The 10,454-nt window shown below is 26.8% G+C and overlaps 1 protein-coding gene across 1 annotated transcript; it reads right to left on the reverse strand.

The window, feature by feature from the left end:
- Positions 1-6,172: 6,172 nt before the first annotated feature.
- Positions 6,173-7,542, reverse strand: LOC147067570 (uncharacterized). The gene has a single exon (XM_085953528.1). The coding sequence runs from the start codon at positions 7,540-7,542 to the stop codon at positions 6,187-6,189; it is 1,356 nt and encodes a 451-aa protein (XP_085809654.1). The 3' UTR covers positions 6,173-6,186.
- Between the last annotated feature and the right edge of the window lie 2,912 nt (positions 7,543-10,454).

A 10,454-nucleotide genomic window follows, 5' to 3' on the forward strand; every position in this document is an offset into this window, starting at 1 on the left:
ATAAATTATCTCTATTAAAACATATGAATATAAGTTCTTTCGATCCTTTATAAAAAACATGAATCTTATTTACATTGTAATTTCGATTTCTCAAGTTTTACACAAATTAATTTTTATTTTTAAATATTAGCCCTTGTACGATAATCATGTACAATTTGAATAATCTTTGGTATTTAGATAGAATATTTTAAAGTTACATACCACATGTATTATACTATGTTTTTCTGAATTACATTCTGCCTATAAGATAAATGGATCTAGTTATTTTTATTCTGATAAAACTTTGTGGCATGCGCGCATTTTGCGAGGATTTAACACGATATAAAAATATTCTTTGAATCTTTTAAATGGATAAAATATAGATACACAACTATACCAACTGCTTTATCGAACAAAAAGTGCAAATAGATTGTTTAGTATATTGAATACCTTACAATGATTATTTTAAGCATTAAAATACAAAAATAACAATGACAAAGTTCTGCTTAAACAAGGAAATAAAAAATTTTAAAATTAGAGATTATAATCTTAGCTATTTTTCTTTTTTTTACTTTAATAAAGTTGTAATATTTTAGAAAATATGAAATACAAACATTTCAAGTTACTATTCTTAGAATACCAATCGAATATAATTTACAGAATCATGCCCATTTTTAAGAAAATTAGATTTTCGTAGTTTTTATGTGTTTTGGAGTCTTTCTGATAACCACTAGTCGATATTTTATTATATTTTAAGTCTATAAGTCCGCATTCCTTTCATTCTTCACAAAATATTAGATACACCCTTGTAATTATTGGTATATTTATGTTATGACATCACAAGTCATAATGAAATAATATAATTTCAAGGCAAGCCTTTAAATCTAAAATATCGATAAAAACTTATATATTTTTTTTCCCAAATAAATTTTTTACAACTTTTAATAACAATATGGAATAAAAATGCTTGGCGTTAAATTAGACACTTTCATTTCAACTTTGATGTCATATTATAGATATAATCAGCAAAAATTGACACTATATTTGCTATTTCATCATTTGTAATCATTAATAGAAAATACCCCATCCAATAATTGGTGGATTTAGGCTTCTATTGTATATAATGGCATAAAATTAATCTAGTTATAAGTTTAAAAGTATCAGTTGCTTATTTACTTGCATTTCTAATTTGTTTTCCCCGGGGCTATCAAGAGTTCATCTCAGCTTGTGAATTTGAGGGGCTTCAAACGGAGGCTAGAATTTAGAAATACTCGGAATTCTAAATTTCTAAGAAAAACTAATTAAATCAGAGTGATATGATTTTACCATTGTTAAATCGAATATGGCAGCACATTGATATAACCTGTGCATGTGTATAAAAAACAAAAAAGCTATCTTCATATCCCAAAAATTTTTAGAAAAGCATGAGCAGGAAATTACGTTTATATCTTACCGTACTTCAACATAACTGAATTGATTGTTTTAAAAATATTAAATTCCCTTGATATTTTGAAGTATGATAAATAATATATCCATATCTGATTATAATTATAAATTTTTAGAAATATAAGGCTTCTAAATTCCATGAAACTTACCAATTATTCCCTTTTATGCTAAAGGATGCCAAATATTTTTAATGGTTCACAAGGTAATAGGGTATTTATTAATTTAATTTTATCATTTAATTAGTTATTTTTATGTACATCACACAAGTCGTTGATCCAACTTGTTTTGGCATGCAAAAATAGATACTTCAAAATAATTAACGAAGAAATTTATATGAGGGGATATGTATGGTGTCTATAGTATATTTCGCTTTTTATTGTTAAGAATATTAGGGATAGTTCAAAAATATTTGTGCTTTAAAGGCATGAATATATTTCGAATTTTATTATTAATATTATAGGTCAACATATTATATACAAACTTAAGCAAGTAAATATCGAAATTCAAGGTGAATTCTTTAAATTATTAGCTTTTTAGAAACGTAAAGAATATAATAAGCAGTGGTGATGGTTGAGGGATATAAATGCGACCTTAAACTTGATTTAAATGATAGAAAATTCAAATCCTTCTCGAACAAACAGATTGATACTTAATAAAACTTGGAGTGAATGCTGCCTTGCTGCATGGGATCTGCAAGAACTGTTAGGCCGACCCCTGGTGTAAGAAAGTATTCGGGTTTTAAAATACACTTGATTTTGACGCAGAATCCACTTTTTCGATTTTCGAATGTAAGTGCAAGTAATAAAAGCCCTTTATATATGATAGGGTGGTTTCCCGTAGTGTTGAGGCGAATGGCCTGATCAATGCCCTTAATAATTTTTTATGTGCTGAAATCATATTTTAAATGCTTTTGTTGAATAAAAAACGAAAGACTATGATAAGAATATTCAAACTGGTTTTTAAAGAGAATCATGGAAAATTATTTACCTAAAAAAAATTTTTATAAAATATCTTTTCTTTCCCAATACAAAAATATATAACATGATGATAAGTATAATATTTTGGAAAAAATTATCGAGAAGATGTAGTAAACATTATAAACGCTAGAAGCCTATTTATAGATATTTTCGAATAAAAAAATCCTATAGCTTAATTTTATGCACAAAAATAATACATAACGAAATTTTTAAGAATAAAGAGATGTGGTGAAAATTTGTGATCTTGCTTAGTCGTTATATTTTTCTAGATACATGTATATGCAGATTTAGATTCGAATTGACAGCTATAAAGATGTTGAAATATCAAAAATCCTGACAGTAAAATAGGATTGAGGAACAGAATTTCATATGTTATGATTATTTGAGTCTTTCTAGACTCTTGAATAAGGATCAATACTAGTCTTATTCACACCACTGAGCACTTTTTACATTTTGATTGGCTGATTTTATAATTTTCTAATATGAAATATTGTATTTATTTATTTTAGGGCTAAATTGTTCGTTATAATTTTGTTTTAGTTGTCTAGCACAACTTTCTTTTTCTCTCGCGCGCACATCGTATAGTACTTTCGATGATCTTCTTCTCTCCTCTTTTCAAGACTTATTAATTCAAGGGTTTTTCTCAATTCAAAGGTTTGTATATATGTCACAATCTCGTTAGTTACCTCGAGTTCCTTCAGATACCTTTTATGATATTGTGTTACCACACCGTCCCAAGCTATAACATATGGGGTAATTTTTATCTTGGATTGGAATATTGAATATACATTTATAATAACAAGCTTGAAATTAATAAGTCCAGGAAGAAAAAGATGTATTGACAAGAAAGACAAATGATTAGGCTGAAATAATCATAAGCGAGTCGATACTATATATCAATATCAAGTTTTACTTTACTGAATTTAATTAGCTAAAATTCAAATATCCCATAAATATATTTTAATATAATCATTTTTTGACCACCGCCAAAAAAATTTCGCAGAATAATAACGTAGGTATGTATACATCTGATTATTTTCTAGCTTTTACTCTGAGGAAATAACAATAAATGATTTTACAAAATTCGATTAAATGTGATTGTAAAACAGTCTTCTTCATGTATTTATCGAATAAATTAGATATGGCCGAATAAGGTGGAAAACTTCGGCAGCATAGTTCAAAAGAAAATAAATTTCGTTTTTGTATCATTTTGGATGTTTTTTTAAAAAAACTCAAGATGGAGCTTTATAACGGGTTGGTTTTAACGGTATCTTTTTTATTTGCTTTTGCCCAAGTAAAATTAAGATAGCTCTAAAAAGTAGTTAATGAAGTCACTGTTAAGTTTCCTTCATTCCATATCAAAACACCACAAATACCCTACTTTCAAAGCCTTTACCAAAGGACTGTCAAACCCTAATTTTAAAGCGTATGTTCTTATGCGAATTCCAATTGTTTTTGATTAACTTATATGATATTTTGGATTACATAATCCTATTTTATACATGTGTTACTATTTTTTATCTGAAATAATTAGGTTTAAACGCGATTTTTTTTTCGTTTATATCGATATTATTCAGTTTCTTTTTTTAAACATTTGCCAATGTGTTAATAATAATGGCGATTCCGTTTATTATTGATCTTATTTATAAAATCCGGTCGTATGTGTGAAGTTTAGATATCTGATTGTATTCTAGCATTTTATATATCACTGACAATTATTTTCACAAGTTTGTTAGATCAAATATTTTTTGATTTTTTCGCTTTTATAAGCTGAATTTACAAGGAGTATAAAGTGAATACATCTGGTTCGCCATTATATAATCATTTGTAGCCAAGAATTAATATTTTTTAAAATCAGCTAAAATTTATGTTTTTTTTTGTTTTAAAGCTACATCTCCAAAGCGTTTTCTCCTTGATTTTTCATCAAAAAAATATCTTAATCCTTAGAAAACAAATACTGAACCAGATGGTATTAAATTTTGAATTAGGTGAGAATATGACAAATTAACCCATGTATTGGGCTTATACTGAAATTTTTTGTTTTGTCCCATATGTTGGTAAACTAACATATTGTTTATCATTTTAAATACCTTGTCGTTTAATGTATTTAATTTTACATAATGGGGCATATTAAGCCCGTTATGATCATATATCGTTACAGAATTTTTATAAAGGTTTGTGGGCTTTTTGTCGTTTATACACATTATAAATATTTGATAGTCTTCCTGCTAAATTTTACATCAAAATATCGAAATATTTTTTCGTTTAGTTTGAAGTTCAACATCATTAAAAATTACAAAGTGTTATTGTGATATATGCAATAGAACACCACTGTTTTTTGTATAATTCATATGAGAGTGACTTTACTTTATATAAAAAGTGTTGTTCTGATCAGTATGCGCTTTATGTTATCAAATAAATTATTACACCCCCTATATTACATTAAAAATGTACTTTAGTTCTGTCTATAAATAATACAATAGCTAATTTATAATTTTTCTAGTGAAATATTATGATGCTCATTCATAATTATTTCCAAACAGAATAAAAGTACATCTTAGAATGTATTGATTGTGGCATAAATATTGAAAAATTAAATTGCGGTCTAAGTAATGGAGACAGCTTCGAAAAGCGAGTAAGATTTATGAAAAATTTAAGCATACTACTAGTATTTTGTGGGTAGATTTAGCATTAAATAATCCGTCTTAGTCGCAGATAATAGTCAATCAGTATGTTTTTTAACGGAAATGTTAAATACAACTAAAAAACTTGTTAATTTGAAGGGCTTCTTTTTTTAAGAAGGTTTGATTGGGCAGAGGTAGGTATTTTTGATATGATATGCTGTTAGATTTCTAGCTTTTGGTGTTAAATTATTTTTCATTTGTGGTTTTTTAAAGTATGTGATGAGTTAAAAAAATATGGGTTGGTGTTGTTACTTGTTTTTTTAAAGTTTGAAAACATAACTATAAGTGATTTTCTTTCATATTCTTCAGAAAAAAATATGTTAAGGAGCTAAAAATCCTGGACGAAGTAGAAGCATACATGCAAGCTCTCTCACTCCGCAAGAAACTTGAACTCATCTCATTTGAGAGAAGAAGAGCAGTTGATGAAGATAGATCAGGGGAAGGTGTAAAAAGATACATAAAGGTGTTGTGCAATATTAACAATGGGTTGATTACATCTAAATAGATAAAATTAATAAAAAGAAAATCAACCCATATATAAATATCTCTTCATATTCTTATCTTGGAACACCAATAAATTTTTAGAAGAATGGGTTAATTTATATTTAAAATATCGTGATTCCAAAGAATTTAGTTAAAAATCCGAGATGATAAAATATCTACAAACTATTATAAAGTATAAACAAGATCAGATGCAAATTTTATCATGATTACAAAGAATTTAGTTCAAAATCAGATATAAAATATCTACAAGCTGTGATATATCGTATAAATCTGTATAATATCTACAAGAAAAGATATAAATATGATTTATCATGATTGTAAAGAATCTAGTTCAAAATCCACGACATAAATTTCTATAGGATGAATAAAAAAAACATCTACGATATATATATAACACGAGATCAAAAAGAAATAATAAGTTATCATGATTTTTCGGGGTTGTAGATCAAATTCATTAATTTTCTATAATAATATCGTAAATATAAATTAAATTCGTGTAGTAAATATAAAAAATTCTTGATAATATGAGTACACGCATCATTTTTCCAATTCTGATATTTAAAAGAACGGTTCAGGATTTATTTACCAATAAATGTTCATTCGAATCCTTTAAAGTTATCTTTTCGGTGTTCTGAATCGCTTACGCTATAATCGGATCTTATTTCTTTTCCGTAAAGTAACTTCCCCGAAAGTTTTTCTTTTGCTATTTTAGAGTCGTCAATATCTTTAAAATAAACGAAAGCGAATCCTCTTGAATTTCCTGTAGCTCTGTCAAACACAAGATGTAAATTGTCGTATTGAGCTTCTGGAACATTTTCGTGTAAAAGACTTTTTATGTCCTCGACTGTTGCGTTGATTGAAAGGCCAAAGAGGCCCAAAACTTTTGATGGTGGTGGATCGATTGGAATTTGTCTTTTGGGGCGAGAAGTAAAAGAAGAATCCGAATGGTATCTTTTCCCAAAATCATCACCGAAATTTCTTCTGTTTTCGTATTCTCTTTTTTGGGGGTACAAATTATTTTCTCTTGTTATTGGTTTTTCAGAGTCATAACTTGAATTTCCTCGAAAATTTCTTGTTTCGTATCGATTCTCATTTCTTGTTTCAAACCGAGAATCGTTTCTTTTATCTTTTGTATAATCATTATTTACCCTTTCTCTTGAAAACCGATCATTTCTTTCTTCACTATTTCTCCTTTCTCTTGGGTAGTCATTATTTCTCCTTTCTCTGGAAAAACGATCGTTGCTTACCCTTTCTCTTGAATAATCATTGCTTCTACCCCTTGAAAACTCACCATCCCTAGAAAATCGATCACCAGTGTTTCTTTCTCTTGCAAATCGATCACCAGTGTTTCTTTCTCCCGAAAATCGATCACTAGTGTTTCTTTCCCCTGAAAATCGATCGCTATAATTTCTATCTCTAGAGAACTCGTTACTTCTGTCCCTTGAATATTCACTGTTTCTTCCAAATCGACTACTTTCATCTTTCCTACCATCAAATTCTCTTCTTGATCCTCTCTCTTCTCGTCCAAAATTATCACCACTATTTTCTCTTCTAGAATTTCTACCATAACTCTCATTCCTACTAAAACTTTCATTTCTTCCAAAACTATCATTTCTTCGATCTCCTTGCATATCACGCCTCGGTCTTTCGCCACCGTTCATTTCTGTATCACGACCCCATGTCGAACTTCTAGTGTTAAATGCAGGTCTTTTTATCTCTTCATCAACTTGAACTTCCTCTTTAACTTCATCCTTTTCGGTATTTTCTTCCTTCTTGTCATCACCAGCATCGGATAGCTCCCAAGCATCTTCATCTTTGGGTTGTGTCGAAGGATTGCCACGTTTCTTCATTTTATCATTTCCATCATTTATTTCACTAAGTATCTTGTTACTATTGTCACTATCATCTTTCCGATCTGCCTCGGTTGTCGTCCAAGTATTTTCTTCTTTCATCTTGGGATGGGCTTTATTTTTCATATTTATACCCTTTAAAAAATGGAGATATATATTTTCGTTAAAGGAGATTCTTGAAACTTAGATTAAATTATTCGTGTTTTGAAAATCGTAACAATGTTTTAAATTTCGAATAATATATTATTAGTCAATATATTTTTTTATTTTCATATTTAAAATTGAATTCATCGTCCCTGTATTATATTTTTTCATATTATAAAATACGATGTTGTGATTGCTCTGTTTAAAAATATGAGCACTGTCATGTGGACCCAAATGATTCATTGAAATTAATTAAATGCCTTTTTTCAAATTCATCTGCTTAAAAAAGGCTTTACCGTTGGTAGTGTGCTTAAATGATTAATTAAACCACTTTTCTTATTATTTTGTTTAAAGTTATATTGCTTTTTTTTTAATATGAAAGTTAGATATTTCTATTTCAATAAAATTAATTTTAATGGTGTTTTTTCATTTGGGAGTTTGAATTCTTTGTAGCATAATAAATTCTGAATGAAGATCTGGAACTCAAAAAAGATTCGAAATTTAAAATAAAGTTACAATGGTTTTTGTTTAGCAAAAATAATAATCATGTACTTTATAATATATTTTGAAAGAAGATATGTAATTTAAAAAATTAAACAAACTAATATGGCTTTTTTTTTATTGGGAGTTAGAATTATTTTTAGCATAATATATTTTGAGATAAAACTTAAAAGTTAAGTAAGATTTAAAATATAAACGAACTAAACATGGCTAACTTGTAAATTAAATAGCTTCGAATTTAAATAAAAATTTATTTGATCCACATTATTTGGGATATAATTTTTAAGAAGAAATCTCCTCTAAACCAATCAAAATCGTAATATTTTAGAACTGGCCATACAGAACAAATAACAAAATAAAAAAAATCCCTTTCTATTATATATTGAAAATTTTTGATACATGTTTAACGCTAAAATACGATCTTGCGATAACAAGCTTTTGCATGATTTATTGATTTTTTTTGTAAACACTTAGATCTTAGTCAAATAACTTTCCTTGGATTTATTGAACTTGTAGATCCTTCAATCTCTGATTTCTTAACTTATAAACCTCTTAATCTCCGATTCATTAAACTTATATACTTTTTAATCACTGATTTATAACAATGGCGATTAAATTAAAAATTCCAAAAGAATTGATACTATAAAATATTTTTACAATATCCTATTTTATCGCCGTCATTCTAATATAAACTATGAATATTTATATTTTTAAACCTTGGTATTGAAAATTCCAAAATTTTTAAATTAAAGTTTTTTATACATTTTTTTGCATGGGTAATAAAAAGCACAATAAAACAATAAATAAAATATACTATGTATAAAATACTATACTAAAATAGTTACAAATTTACTTATACAGAATATATTGCAATAAAAATACGCAAAAAGATTATTATCCAAGTAAACGCTTAAATTAAAAAGTCTAGAAAGATGATGATTTATTGAATAAAATCTATGAATGGTGAAGCTGAAATATGCATTAGAGAAATCTGCAATTTATCTCTTAAAATTGAAATGGTAAAAAAACCCATTTTAATTATCATACGAATTTCATTAATCTGTTCTATATTCCAATCTAAATGTTTTTATAATTTAAATAGCTAAAAACCAAATTAACCGATAAACAAATTTAATAAGCAAATGTTATGATTTCTTTCAAGTTTATTATAATAACTAACAGTAAACATCGTTTTTTGCAAGTAGTGAATAATATAACATCAATATATTTTTTATGCTACATAATTTGAAAAGGCTCTGGTTAAGATAAAATTTAGATCAAATATATGCGTTTCTAAATAGTGGAAAAAAAACTTTAAATAACATTAAAATCACTCTAAAATTGTAAGGATATGGTTTTCAATTTAAAATGTGGCAATTTAAAATATAATCAACCCTGAATAAAATAAGCTACCCTTAATAATATTGTACAAATGGGAAGTTCAAAAAATCTATTCTAAAATTTATTATTATTATTCAATTAGTGCACAAAGCTTTTTTCTAAGTTCAGGGGCTTAATTTTCTGTATTTAGATTCTTATTTACAAAAAGAACAGTATTTCTCAAAATTTATATATTTAAACTTTTAAGAAAACGGATGATAAAAGAAATGTATATTTTGATAACATATAAAAGTATAATATAATAGTTGAAATTCATTGCAGCTATTTTATATAAAATCCTGTAAGTTTATGGATTTTAATAAAATATATTCTCCAAATTATTTTGTTTTACCACTATAAACCTAGTTTCATATACTAATTTTGATCAGTGTAATATAAATAAAGTATTCTACTGAATGAGAAATACATACCTTCATCTTTTTTTGTATCTATCGCATTTCCAACCATATTTTTATTTAAATCATAAATTCGAGTGCTTGAAAATTACCTGAAATATATTCTTGGTGTAAAATATTCAATAAAACCATATGGAAATTCCTTAAAAATATATATTTTTGGTGTACAATATCCAGTAATGCTTTATAGGGATTACCTAAAAAATATTTTTTTCTACATTATTTATTTCCAATACGCAAAAAATTGTTTATCTTGTTTTCTTAAAAAATATGGTATAGTTAATCACCTTTTTAAAATAATCATCAATTTATTTTATCGAAAATTAACATAGAATGCTCACCTATTATAAAAACATGCTTATCTTTGACTCGATGCGCAGTATATTGGCTATATAATACTTAAAAAAAATTTACGTCGAAATAAAATGTTTAGCATTTGTAATTCGTTTATCTTGATTAAATGAATCTTTTTTTCTAATTTTTGGCAGTATACGTGTAGAACCAATCATTATTATAAAAAGATGGAGCCGTGAACACTATATACAGTTTTTAATTCATAAGTAACACCATTTA

Source organism: Rhyacophila brunnea, unplaced genomic scaffold (genome assembly GCF_057557595.1).
Source record: "Rhyacophila brunnea isolate RB1 unplaced genomic scaffold, BYU_Rbru_1.0 scaffold_38, whole genome shotgun sequence".
NCBI lineage: Eukaryota > Metazoa > Arthropoda > Insecta > Trichoptera > Rhyacophilidae > Rhyacophila > Rhyacophila brunnea.